General features: G+C 39.5%; 1 protein-coding gene across 1 annotated transcript in view; it reads left to right on the forward strand.

Annotated features, from left to right (window-relative positions):
* The window catches only part of LOC118413314 (dysferlin-like), a gene marked incomplete in the record, with an annotated part of 58,406 nt that continues 43,953 nt past the window's right edge, over nucleotides 1–14,453 (forward strand). Inside the window, 8 exon segments of the mRNA XM_035816622.1 lie at nucleotides 1–207; nucleotides 8,631–8,686; nucleotides 9,026–9,117; nucleotides 10,821–10,926; nucleotides 11,493–11,577; nucleotides 12,334–12,445; nucleotides 13,064–13,109; nucleotides 13,821–13,952. Of these exon segments, the coding sequence (XP_035672515.1) occupies nucleotides 96–207; nucleotides 8,631–8,686; nucleotides 9,026–9,117; nucleotides 10,821–10,926; nucleotides 11,493–11,577; nucleotides 12,334–12,445; nucleotides 13,064–13,109; nucleotides 13,821–13,952 (741 nt within the window).

Raw genomic sequence — 14,453 nt, forward strand, 5'->3', positions numbered from 1 at the left:
CGCGTTTCCTGCAGTTCCAGTCCCTCGATTCTGGACAAATTCTGGAGAGGGCCATCGGCCAAGCTCGCGGTGTACCCGGCCGATGAAACGAAGCCATGGCTTCGCCAAAGACGACTTCGTTTCAGGTGCAGATCAACGCGGCACAGAATCTGCACAACACCGACACGTTCGGGAAGAGTGACCCGTACTGCGAGATCGAATACAAAGGTATTATCAAGTGAACGCCGTGATTTTATATAGTGTTTTAAGAGTGTTTTGAGGGGAGGGGCGGGGTAGCATTGATGGCGGATGCCTGTACTGTATATACGGAGGTCATGGTTAAAAGGTGTTACATAGTCGACCGTACGTTGCGTCTTTTGAGCATTATGATGCGGTGTATGTTTGTGAATGGGCAATGGCCTTGTTATGACGAATGCATACCTCATGCTGACCCTCTGAACTTTGTTGCCATTCCATTCACGTTCAACTTCTGTGTCATTGACGTATGCCCGGCGTCCCTAACTACAACTCACTTTAATCGATAATCATCGTCTAGATTGCCATGTGAACTCACAAGCAGTATATGGACCCGCCCATTCTAATGAATTCTTCATGTAGCCTAAGTAAAACCAACACACATGTCACGCTAGCAGCGTTTGTTTCTTGTCAATACGAAATGACAGCACGTACGGCGACTGCGCTCCATTTAGGCTACTTCTGATCATAGCCAGTGGCGCGAGATATGAATATGATTATGAATTTGATAATTTTATATGTATATTTACATATACGGGTAGCAGTCTTTAACATATACAAAGGGAGAGAAGTGTCATGTAAGTGCAAAACCACAGCTGTACACAAACTACTGGTATAATGTTTGTTGCACGTAGGCCAATAGCCCGCGGGAAATCTTGCGTTAAACCCTAGACCTTGAGAAGGTAGGGACTTCAACGTGAATCAGAAGATCGCGAACTGAAAATCAATTGTGCACATGTACTGTAGAAAACAGTTCTTTGAATCCTGAAACTTTAAAGCTTGTCCATCAGCTTCCTTGTTGACCAGATGATATGCAACAAAATTGACTTCCGTTATTTTCCGGATATTCATTTTCCGAATCAATTGCCTCAACCAAGGAAAGAGACTCTAACGACTCTTTCTTACACAAGTTGGACATTAGTTGTTATTTTCTTGATCTTGTTCTATTTGCCTGATCTTCAGAAACCTAATGCGAATAGAATGATATAGGTGAAGCACTGTGAGGCATGTACACGGGTCATAAATTTATTTTTATTAGGCGTATACACAATGCGGTGAAATATGTCTAGAATATAAACATGGTAAAACTGCGGCTACCATTTCCCCAGTGTACCGCTATGTAACTTTCTTTCATGTTACTTATGCAGCTTTTTTTCTTCATTCCAATGTTCATGTTTTGTTTTTTCTAACACCCACCCAAATACCTTTGCTTTGACAAAACTACCCTGCATACTAAGTCTTTGTAGCGACTGTCAGTACGGTACTTTGCCATCACTGTTCAAGTGCAAGGTAGTGCCGACCGTCACGCTTTTTCCGCCAAGACTTGTTATTCAACTGCAGTGGACTGAGACTGAGAACACGTCACAATTAAACACACTGTGCTTAAATCGTATTCAAAGTTTGAACGTGAGCTCATCTACAGAAAATGCCGTTTCACCTTTTATTCCTTAGCTCCCTTCGCCGTACCGTGAAACGCAAACCCCGCTGTCCTTGTCTAAACTGGCTCCCCTGCGATTAAATCAAGCTATCCGTATTGCTGCTTGCATCAAAGTATGAAATTTCTTGTCGGATAGAGATACTATAAAGATTACTGTTTACCTGTCCTAACATTATTACGAGGATGAAGTCTTTCCTGTTGGGGTCGCTAGGTGCGCTTTTACGTTGGTGGAATTATCTTCCCACCTCCGGCATTTAAATCGTCAGACAGATCTTCGGGTGAAGCGTCGTATAAACAAAGGAGGTTAGAATTTAACCTATATCAAGGAGCTTATATTGAGATATAAGCTCCTTGCCTATATAGACCTTGCATTTAGGTCCATTATTTCTGGCAACCTGACACGCACTTGCGAACATATTAAACGGCAGCTTTTAATATTAATAGAAAGCGCAATGATCGAGTTTGGTTTTAACAAGGAGGTTAAAAAAGGTGATTTTTTAACCTCCTTGGTTTTAATTATTTTCTGTCCCTGAATAGGTCACCAAGCCACTGGTCCATTTTTGCATCCGTTTAGAAGGGAAATCTACACCTCCGATTAAAAGAACCACCAAAAGTTTAGATCCGTTTCAGTGTCAAGAAGACTTATTGAAGATCATTGAATATAGCATGTATCCCATGGCACGTAATCTCATGTGGACTTGTCTGTGTGACGCAAACACCACTGACCGTGGCTAGATTCAGATTCAGCTTTACTTCTGATTGGCTTGGCATGTGATATTGAATATGAATTAAAGAATACACATGAATTACGCCATCAGTCACACAATCCATTCACATTGATATAAAATTCAAAATAGACGAAGTGAACATTCATGCATAAATTCATGCATTTATTTTAAATTTCAACAACAATCACTTAAAATTTAGTGATAGGCTATGGCGGACCCACCTAGCTTAGCCAGGCCATTATAGACATTATAAGTGCGATTTAATCAAACTACTAGAACTTGCGGATTAGTAGTAGTAGCTTATTTTCCAAGAATGCTAAGTACATGTAGTGGCGAGCAGCTGCATTCGCTCTACTCAGTCAATGTGTTTACGGGTTGAAGTTTAACTTACGAGTATTCAACCCGTCTAGCCACCTACCCTGTGTTACACAGTAACAGTTTCCCTCGCGGTGGAGGGATTATTAATACCTCCTCATATCCTGACCAGTGAAGCTACCGTGATGTAGCGGAACCGGAGTCTGACGCCATGCCATGGAAACCCGCCCTTCCGTGTCGTCTGGTAACCTTGGACTTGGTCTAGTCATGTGAGCCTACGCCCTTCGCTTCCTTCATAGTCTAAAAGCAGATATAAGGAAGAAGAGTGACACTAGATGTAGGATCCGCTCAGCAGAGGTGAAGAGAAAAAAACGCGGACCACGGCAAAGGCGTACGCGTAGTAAAATATAAAAAAACGGACCTAGTATCTGCTTTATATATAGAGATTGGAATAGGACAGACTAAGAAAAAGACCCTTCTCATAACTTTCAGAAAACTAAAAAAATTCACTCTATCAAAATAGTCTGGGTGCCATCATAGTTCATGTAAACTCCTTGGTAGGACAAGAAAATATGAATAGCGAGAAGAGGTAAAGATTTAGAATTCTCCCAACATACCCGTGACGGATAAGCCATGTCCACAAGAAGCAATTCGCATGGCGTACATAAATAGTTACCAGCCTGGCGCAAACAGAAGCTATCCATATCAGAAATCAGGAAACTCGTATATCAAATATGACTTATGTTATCTGAGAAAAAAACATAAGAGCGAAGCTCAATCAGATATAGATACTAGCTTCCTTGTTTTGCAGAGGCCTACGAACTTTTGACATCTCACAAAGGTTAAACTAATTTTCTGGGACCCCCAGCAAAGTGGATGTTGGACAACCAACTTTGACCCCAATGTTCACAGATTTTCCCTATAGTTTGCTAATCGCCCTGTCTCAGCCTATTGTGAGTTTTCAGGTGGGGTGCTGCTGGGCCAGGTGAGAAGGTAACTGGCACCCTGTGAAGTGTGAATGGTCATCATACAGGGCTGTCTGGGAATCCAAGCTAGGATGTGTATTGAAAGAAAGTGTAGAAAGGCCACATTTTCAAAGAAAATGCAGAGTGTTTCTGAATCGTTTCTGTCTATATTAGAGTCATATTAGGCCATATTGTTTGAATATATGGGTGATATCCGCGCGCGAATCAGTTTTGGCTGTTTCAAAAAACAAAAGTTTTGTGGTGAGAAAAAAAACAATTAAAGTTTTCTACCGTAAAACTTTTTTTAAACAGCCGAAATTGATGCGCGCGCGGATGTCACCCATGTATGCAATAAATTGCAAAAGAATATCGAAAGATGGTTTATATTGTCGTAGAATGCCAAAGTCTGTCCCGAAGTCAAAAAGATCTTAAAAAGTAGACGTTGGCAAGAACATAAATGAACATACTCCATGTGTGTTCACAATAGACCTCATACTCACTGAAGTCAACTTTTGGTCTGACTTTTATTTTCATTCGCACGCTCGCATCAGTTTAGGAGTTCCTATATATGATAAAAGCTCCTTGATATGATGTCATCCATATAATACATATAATAAAATCAACATGGCCCAATACGTTTTCCCGCCAGTACACATGGTAACCAACTTGGTACAAGAGCACGGTACAAGAGGAACGTGGGCGAGCCGCCTACTCTCTTGCCCTTTGCCCGGAAGGTGTAACCCAATACGGACTGTCGATAAAGGACAGCTGCCACGTACATGTACATGTTAGAGAACTAGGGGGCGTTTCAAATTAAACTTCTAAGGAAGCCAGGAAGAGTCGAACTTTCAGTTTCACAGGGGGTAGCGAAGCTCTTTTCGTTATAAAACAATCAAACCTTTAAATTGACTGACTATTATGATTAATTTGAAGAATCCTGATTAGAGGCTACAAAAAGAAACGAGGCTATTTTATTATTTGCGAAGTGGGGGGAGAACCGGAAGTAGGAGGGAGGGGCTAGAATCCGTGCGCATATTTGGACGCCTGGGGAATGCAGACGAGATGTACCGCTAGCCGAGCACTGACCCCGAAACTCTCTCTAGCACGGGAGTTCTGTAAAATACATCTCTGAGCGCTGGCTCAGGCATGTCTACCATACAGGTGACCGTTATCAGTGCGTCTGATTTGCCCAATGTGGAACGATTCACCGGCAAGAGCGATCCTTTCGCGACAGTTGACTTCCAAGGTATGAGCGTGGCTTTTCTCTTGTGTATAACAATACCCGCTAGCTGGGCGTGGTGTTCCGCTATCTACAGTACATCAGCTAACAGGAAATCAAATATGTTACATGGTCCTGTGAGTCTTTCTCGATAAACTGGCTGTAGATTTCGGCAACAAGCCGTTTGTGTGCCGGCTATAGCTTGTGAAACACACAAAAGATCGAGATACATAATTTGTTTCCAAACTGTTGCTGCACTCCCAAGGGAGTAAACAAATTATGCATGGCAGGAAAGTAGGTTTCATACCACTAAAATTAGCTATAGCCCATTTTTTGTCAGTTATCATACGGCATTTGCAACAAAAATGCAATCGTCAACAAATCCCCTGCAAAGATGTCCCATTGTCCTTTCTGAAAGCAGAGTATTAGTGATGGTATGAATAAGTTATGAGTACTTTACGCACTGTTAATTCATTTAACACTAGTTTTTCAGTTCACGATGAAAGGACACTTTCACGGTCTTTGTTTGTGTTTGGAACAATTCTTTAGTACAGCTAGTAATACAGCAGAAATACATATGTATGGTGTGCTGATTTCACAATGGAGAGGCATGCAAATTAAAACCACAGTGAACATTTGAAGATTTACAGTAGTCTGTAATGATTTATTGAACACCTTGGAATGCAGGTGAGCAAAACACAGTCCCAGAGTATGGTGTACAGGTACATGTACATGTAAATGTAATGTTACCTGAAATTGACATTTCTTCTCTACAATTGCGACATGCGATGTACTTGGGTTATAAAAAGAACATAGCCAGACATATTAGAAATTAAACAAGAGTTCCACAACCACACACCTTTGCCATAACATTTTGAGTGAGATATCATACAAGCAAGGAGGTTAAAGAAAGAGAACCTCCTTGATACAAGCGATCGCTGCTGTTGTTTATTATCCGGGGTACAATGTATTTGATGGCTGGATGGCAGGATGTCAGTAGATTGGATTAAAATTGATATTTAAATCAACAGATCAAATTACTGGCTGATATGTAAATCAATCTTTTGCCAAAGTTTGCTTTTTTTTGCCTACCACTGGGTCACCATGACATCATTGCAATCGCTCCTATAGATGTGTCTGATTATGCAAATAATAAGGTCCTCATTTGCATACATTTTATCAGTGGCCGTAAATTAGCTCTACTCAAATAACATATTTTTTGTATGACTTATTCTTAGCTAGCAAATTATGCTACTGTAGTATTTCCTCATAAATTATGTAGATGAGACTGGTTTGCATGATTTACTAGTATGATGATTTGTCAACCCAGCTTGAGTTATTCTTTTCCAAATCTGAAACTATTATATAAGGACTATTACACACACGAAGAAGCAGCCATCATCATTACACACAAGGAAAATTTCTGGTTGTATGACAAAACTTTCACTTTTGATTGTTTCAATGTTTGAACAATTTAGACCTATAGTGACTGAAATAATTTGACTTAAAATAATTCAATCTTACAAATATTATTTTAGAACCCTCTCAGTGATTTGGAACAGACCTAAACTTGAGATGGTGCAAACATTAGTCATAGGCAACCAATGTCTTACAGAACACTTTGTTTAACTTCAGGGAGGGTCTGTTTTGAGTGGCCTTTGTTGTGCTGTAATCCTTGCAATTGACGTTTCCTGTTGTAGATAATGTGTACTTGGCAGGTTCCAGTAAAAATGTCATTTTCACAAGAAATTAAAGAAAAACCTTCCAAGATTAAGTATTAGATATACTTTCACTTGTAGTTGTCTATAGTCAGTGATTTTTGGAGCACATATACTAAGCTTGCAAATAACTCAAAATGGTATACTAAGTATAACAAATATATTGGTCGAATAGTAAAGCAGCTTTATTTAAACTTCAGAATCATTTTCTAGAATTGAATACTATGGATTTGTTGTACATATTATTTGTCTTGTCCTTGATTGAAACTTACTTACGCATGTTCAATGGGTGTATAAACAATAGCTGAATATTCTGCACTGCAATTTGAATATTCAAGCTTTGATTTTCGCATAATACTGTTACATAATCGGTGTATTATAACACTGAACACTCTGCCCCCCCATGCAGTGTTCCTTCTAAATATGAGGAAGAGGAACATATTAATCCAAAACCTACTCATTTATACAGTATCATTTTCTGAAAGTTTGTCAAGTATACACTTGAGTAGGATTGAGTTTAAAAAAAGGATGTAGTACTAGTAGATAAGAAAGATCTACAATACAAGGTTTAGTTAACTTATGAAAGCGGCAACAACAACAAAAAATTGACTGTTGTCACATTTTTTAGGAGCTTTAATGAAAGCTCCTTGGTTGACATGAAAGTAAAATCGCACTATCATGAATATAAATTATGCTAATGACGGTACAGAAATTCATACATCAACCCCAATTGGTCCTCATTATCCCCCCCCCCCCCCACACACACACACACACGCACACATCTCAACTGTTATAATAAGTAGTATATGTAAAGTTGAGTAAAAGATTTTGAAGAAAAATTACATAAGACATTAAATTCAATTTGAAAGACAAAACAAAAGATTCAGAAACTATAGTCTACATGTAGACTCTAATGTCGCACATATGGGAGCCACGGCTGATTCGGCTACGCTGTACAAAGAATTTGTCAACATTGCTTAATGACGAATTCAGGACAACAAATAACGTGCTATGAAGAATTAAAGAGACCAAGCAAGGAGGTTGAAAAAAGTTCAACCTCCTTGGACCAAGTATGCTTCACGAATAATTCACCAGGATTTTGAATGAGAGCGGGCTGGCTGCGATTGACAGTAAAACAAAATATCTTGTTAGTAATGTTGCACCTCATGTGCAGACCCTCATGTAGGAGAGTCCAGTATACCTAGGGCTTGAATGTTCAACAAGTTGTTATCAGCAACCTACACAGTACAGGATGTTTATCTTAGTACTCCTCTTGCACCCGATCACTTGTCCTCTTTTAGTACAGGTACTTGTAGTACTGTACCAGTCTGGTCCACACTGGTGCTAATATCACTGATGCTAGTTCGACCTACTAGTACTAGTACTTACTTTGAACAGTCTGAACAATAACTTTGTATCTGTGTAAAGAAAATCAGCACAGCGCAAGTTATCTTCCAAAACTCATCTAACTCATTTCACCGCCCAAAGTACACTCCTCCACATTCTTTTACCTACCTATAGCCACAAACTTTCTCTTCTAAAAACAACAGGGCAAAGCCAAGAATGGCTTCCAGATAAACCCTGGAAATGACAAGGTCTTCAGAGGTCCATATCTACCCTACCCTGTTCTTTTTAAAGGATGACACATTGTTGACAACATACGTTCATCTCAGGGCTATATGATTTAATCCTTGATAAACAAAGTAGGTCAATCTAAACACCCAGACCTAAGGCCTCTTATCATTGAAATGTTACAGCTGAAGTCCTATCTTTCCCAGGACAATCCAAGATTCTCCTGAATTCCAATCTTTACTATGTACTATGATATATTATACAAGTACTATGTTAGCAATAGTAGAGATTTGGTTTAATCAATCCGACACCCTGAACCCTCCCAAACATTAACATCATATCTTTGAATTTCAGTTAGTGAGTTACAGTAACAGTTATAGGTGTAACAACAGTCAGTCAGTACAGTCCCTGAAATGACCAAATAATTTGTTTTTTGTACAGGTGACAAGAAGAAAACAGAAGTCAAAGAGAATGAGCTGAATCCAGTATGGGACCAGGTAAGAACTAGTCTTCAATGTATTCAGATTACTCACTCATTCAGTCCCTTATAGCTATTAGCTGCAGGGGCAGTCTGTGTCTGAGTCTATTCCAATTCCAACTGCACAGATTTCTTTGGGTATCCTTAGCTTAGAAGTCATGTAAAACAAAGACTTCTCAAAGGATACTCTGGTATTACTGGTGCTGCATCAGTATACGTAGATCTCTTAAGATTCGTCTTTTTTTATGTCATAACTGACAGTCTCAGGCTGGTGGAATTATTGCTGACGTATCATAGAACATATCTATTCTGTATAGCCAAACTGTCACTAAGTTCTCATTGCACATTGTATCTTCAGACATTTAGCTTTGACCTCGGAGGGAAGGCACTCGACCCATCAGACAACTTAACAGTCACTGTTAAGGACTATGAACGTGTTGGCAGGAACAGGTATGTGATTCACCTGAACCTTTACATGAAATGTGGTAGATTTAGCAGGTAACGCTACCACTCTGCTTTCCTTGGATGAAGTGTTTTGTACTATATAGCATGCTGCAGAAGTGTTTCTTTATTGATTATGTTGCAAAGTTCACAAGATTAGCACTATAGTAACATAGCCTGCATTACTTATAGTATGTAGCCCACTAGAAAAAAACTGTGGGTCTATTATTATATTAGAAGATGAAGTACATTTTACTGTGGATTGTCCATTGTATAGGAGCATTCTACTAGTATTTGACTATGTGTTGAGTAAATATCCCCACTTCAGACTCTTGAACAGTAAAGAGAAATTTATATTCCTGACAGCTTTTGATAAACCAACTCTAACCAACCATACAGCTAGCTACATTTATACAATTACCAAGAAGCGAGAGGAAGTCGAATGTCTTAGAATAGATTAGACGCATGTCTGCATATACAGATGTGTATGATTGTTTCCATTGTTGCATATATATGATTGTTACTATGTGACCTGTACTTTAGAGCCCAGTGGGGCAAAAATGTGCAATAAAGGTCTTCATTCATTCATTCATTCATTCATTCATTATTAGTGATACTGTTACTTGGTAAAGGTGTAGAAGACAGGTTAAGATATAAATAGACATAGGTGAACTGGAAATTAACACAGTGACCTCTGTACTGTTTTGAAGAATGCAAATAAAACAAAGATTATTCCTGGTCTATTTGAATATATTCCACCAATAATATCTGGAAACCTTCACTCCAGAAAGTCAACACAAAATCGATCATCGGTCAAGTTCAAATCACGTCAAAAATCTTTTAAAACTTGTACAGAACATGCCTTATGATGTTACAGTTGTAATATAAATACGAGACTCAAACATGGCTTTATTGTATCTTTCATCTCAGTTACATTTAATTAAATTCCTCATCGATTGTGAAATGGTCCCTGATCTATCGTCTCCGGTAGCATCTTCATGGCAGTGCAATCATAGGGCGCTAAAATTTAGCTGCAAAAGTCAGGAAAAAATCGCCTATAGCCGGCCTTCGTGGTCTACCCTAAGATGTCTACTGGCTGTACAAATGAAAACAAGGCTATTCCCCCCTAAGTTTGCTTTGGATTCCCAGGGATTGTCGATACATAGCGATGCTCTACTTGTGGGTTGCCGGGGCAAGATCAGGCTTGTCTCTGGGAAACCGCGGTTGTGGCTGAGTGTCCACTACCGGAAAGCCGCGATCGTGGTTGACCATCCTTTAGTATAAGTTTACGGGTTAAATCTTATGGCAACAGTCTGAATCATCATTTATCTAGTAGAATGCCCGACTGACCCATGCTATGTATATATAAAGATTGGTTCTTAACGTTGCGTGTTGAAACACCCGATCCCCTTGATCTCGGAAGTTAAGCAACGTGCAGTCGAAGTTAAGCAACGTGCAGTCCAGTCAGTACTTGGATGAGAGACCACCAAGGAAGACGGGATTCTGTAGCCCGACCAAAAATTCACGAATTCGTCTTTCGGAAGGGACGTAAAATGGGGGTCCCGTGCTCAAGGGGGTGCCTCAACCTCGCCTTCATTACTCTAATATTGGGTACCTGGCTGCAAATACACCGGATATTATTGTTATGATTATTGATTCTTTAGCTTTAGTCAATCACCTGATCCAGTAGAATGCCCGTCTGACCCATCCAGGTTACTGGGGGAGAGTGTGGTTCCCCTGCGGGATGTGGTATCGGCGCCGAGTCACTCCTGTGAGCTGAACCTCACCCTGCAGGACGGAAACAAGCGACCCACCATGGTGAGCTGATATGGGCCACGCACACAGTCAATAACTTGTCAATAACCAATAATGATAGTCAATAATTAATCAATGATCACTCACATCACAGCCAGTAACTTATCACAGACCAGTAGATCTTGAGTGTCTTCATTTTGTTATGTTTGATACTAAGTCAGTTTTTGCAAAGCGAGTTGGCAATGAGTAACACAATTATTTGTCAATAACTATCTGGTTGTTGAAATGATTGAAAAGATTAATATTTGATTTGTCAGTTGCACATGTCATAAACTTGTTAATGGATCGATGATTTGCAAGACAAATAAAGTTGATTTTACTAACTAAAGGTTTTCTTCTGCATATAAATATCAATAACACGAAAAGTTCTTCTTTACATGAGGGGTTTGCCATGAATTCATATCAGCCGGGAAGTAAGTTTGCTAGATACATGTGTATGGCTCGAATAGCTTTAAGCTACTTCAGCAGTTCAGTATGAAGCCAGGAGAAAGTGCTTGATTTACATGTAGGGGAAAGTTTTTATTTAAGCTACAGAAAATGTGATGGTTTGTGGCACATGTGTTTGTCAGGCCTCCATCAGTCTGAGGATCTCATACCAGCCACCTGCGCAGGAAAAAGCACCTGAAGCACCTGCTGCAGAGGAAATTGCAGAAGGTCAGTGTTCAGCTGATTTCTTGTTGCATACTATTAGTTGATTGCTGATTTGGGGGGGGGGACTTCATAAGATGAATGATAATGGAAAATCGTTGACCAACTGAACAAATTTGAATTCCAGTTTTTTTTGTTCATCCCAGTGTTGGTTTTGTAAAGTTTAGACTTATGTTCTAAACAAATATCTGTACTGTTCACACTCATGGTGTAAACTTCCCTGACTGAATGATCTGGTGCTATGATACATGCTTCTGCTTGCTTACATGTAGGTGTACTGTGTTACAACTCTTCAAGTCTCTTGTTTGTGGTAACCAAATCATAGTCAAACCCAGAAATGCATGTGTGTATCTGTAACACTGTGGTTGTGAATATTCTATATTCAAAATAGTTAACCATATTTCCCATGTCTTTGTTGTAATATGGTCATACCCAAGCTGCAAATTTTTAGATTGCAATATAAAGTTAGTTAGTGTTACTGTAAAAGCTTAATATTAATGTTATATATTATTAACATTGTTGCCAGGATTAGCATACCATGCATCAATCATCCGAGCAACCGACTAACTTGTCAGGAGCAACCACCTGTCCTCAGCAACCATTTTTTCTTGGTCCCTTGCATGGTTGCTAAGGACAGGTTGCTAAGGACAGGTTTGCTAAATCATATTGATTTTTACATAAAAAGATTTTAGCACTGCCACATCATTTGCAAAAGGTAAAGTTGTGAACTGTTGTACAATGTATGAATTCTGTATTGAGTAGGTGGAGAGGAGGGAGACCTAACCTATGGTGAAGGAGGTACAGAAGAGACTCTGCAGGAAGAAGGAGGTGTGGTCAGCACAAAGGGTGGCAAACCCTCCAGGGGAGCTGCTAGGTAAGGCCTGCTTTAGACCTACAACAGTTACATAGACATAGCTGTGTGACTGTTATTGTCTATAATCTCCAAGCTGATCTTGCAGTGGCATAAGATAGAGTTTTATTAATCTCCAACCAGATCCACGGTGGCATAATGTATTATCAAACTTAACTCCTGTGCCCGTTTGAATCCCTTTGCCGGCTATACTCCTTGGCCAGCTTTGACACTATCTTGTGGCACCGTAGGATCTGCTTGGAGATTAAAGTTTTATTCCACCACGCTGGAATAAAACTCCTCTGCTGACTAAACTCCTTCCTCAGCGTATGATACTATCTTATGCCACAGCAAGATCTGCTTGGAGATTAATTGTCTAATTGTTGTGGGTAATGGTTGTCCTAAGACATGCAGTATTGCGAGGCACACGCATCTGACATCCGATATGACAGCGTCTTACATGCATGTGTTAAACTGTAAGCAATGTTCTGAAACAACATGTAAGTAATGTTGGAATCACATGACTTATGTATCTCTTGAGTGTTATTGATAACATTCATATCACTTTGATAAGTACTCTGTAGTATTTTGAAGGATATCTTGTATATTGTACTAATTGTTATGTTTGTCTTTTCTGGTTAGGAGGAAATTGCCTGGCAATTTGTCCAATAAACCCATGGACTTCCAGGTGGGAATATTTGAGTTATTGATCAATATCAACATCAACGTCACTTCTTTGATTTATAGATGATGAATGAATGATAACTGTACTGTTAAAGGAACTGCATTGTTTTCATACATGCTTACCCAAAACATGAAAATCAATGAAAACTCCTCACATTAGTATTTTTGATCCTGGCTAGAATATTTATTTCTTCTTCTAGATATATCTGCAGAGCAGAAATATTCCTACTACTATAACGCTAGTACACCTTTATCCGCGGGGTAACCTATATCTGTTGTTTGTCAAAACAGTGTATTTAGGCACATCAACTCGACGGGTGGTAGTTTTAAACGGCAATGTACTTAAAATATTGAAATTTTAAACCAACGTCCGTCAATGTGATATCCTCAAATGCCCTGTTTTTAAAAGCAACGGATGTAGGTTACCCAATAGATAAAGGTGAACTAACGTTATCATCTAACACACCGTTTACCAAAATTTTTCACTCAGGTTTAGGGATGGGTACCGGTACAGAAAATTTAGGTAACAGGTCCGGTTTATGTCCAGAGGATCAGGTCCAGATGTGGACCTGAACCTGGACCTAATTGTTGGAGAAAGTTGTAAATGTGGGATACTCAAAACAATTCTCCATTTCGCTACAAAGGAATCTACTTGGTGGAATATCCGACTCCCACTGGCATTTTAATGTGTCAACGTGTTTCACTTGCTGCACAGATTCGAATCAGGGTCCTAGAGGGACGACGGATTGCAGGGTCCAACATATCTCCTGTCTGTAAAGTCACTGTATCCAATCAATCCAAGCAGACCAGAGTCAAGAAGAATACAGACTGTCCTTTCTATGATGAGGTAAGTTTAGGATACCATTGATAATGCCATTTCCAAAGGAGGCCTATAGTCAGTGTACATGTGGCCAATCTAGACGATATGAGATCAGGGACTCACTGCTGTGCTTTACAATGTATATAGTTGCATTTTGATTGTAACTGGGAATCAAAATCAACTGGGGGCTTGCCAGAGTCCTCAAAGCAGCCCAGCAACCACTGAATGGCCCACTTGGCTTTGCCTGAAAGTAAAAAAAAAACAGCCCAGAGGGGCATTAGTGTGGAAATGAATGAGACTGTTGTGAAAAAGACAAAGTGATTGAAAGTAACTTTGAATTATGTTTTATAAGATGTGAAATATTACAGCACTGTGAGAAGTGTTATATTGCAGCAGAAAAGTTTATTAGTTAATAGATATATCATATATGTACACACACACAGACATACACATAGACACACATAAACACACACACACACATTAGGATCACATCACATCAAATCTGTGATTTGTTCTTTGTATACAGGC

The sequence above is a fragment of the Branchiostoma floridae genome, chromosome 4 (genome assembly GCF_000003815.2).
Source record: "Branchiostoma floridae strain S238N-H82 chromosome 4, Bfl_VNyyK, whole genome shotgun sequence".
In the NCBI taxonomy this organism is placed as follows: domain Eukaryota; kingdom Metazoa; phylum Chordata; class Leptocardii; order Amphioxiformes; family Branchiostomatidae; genus Branchiostoma; species Branchiostoma floridae.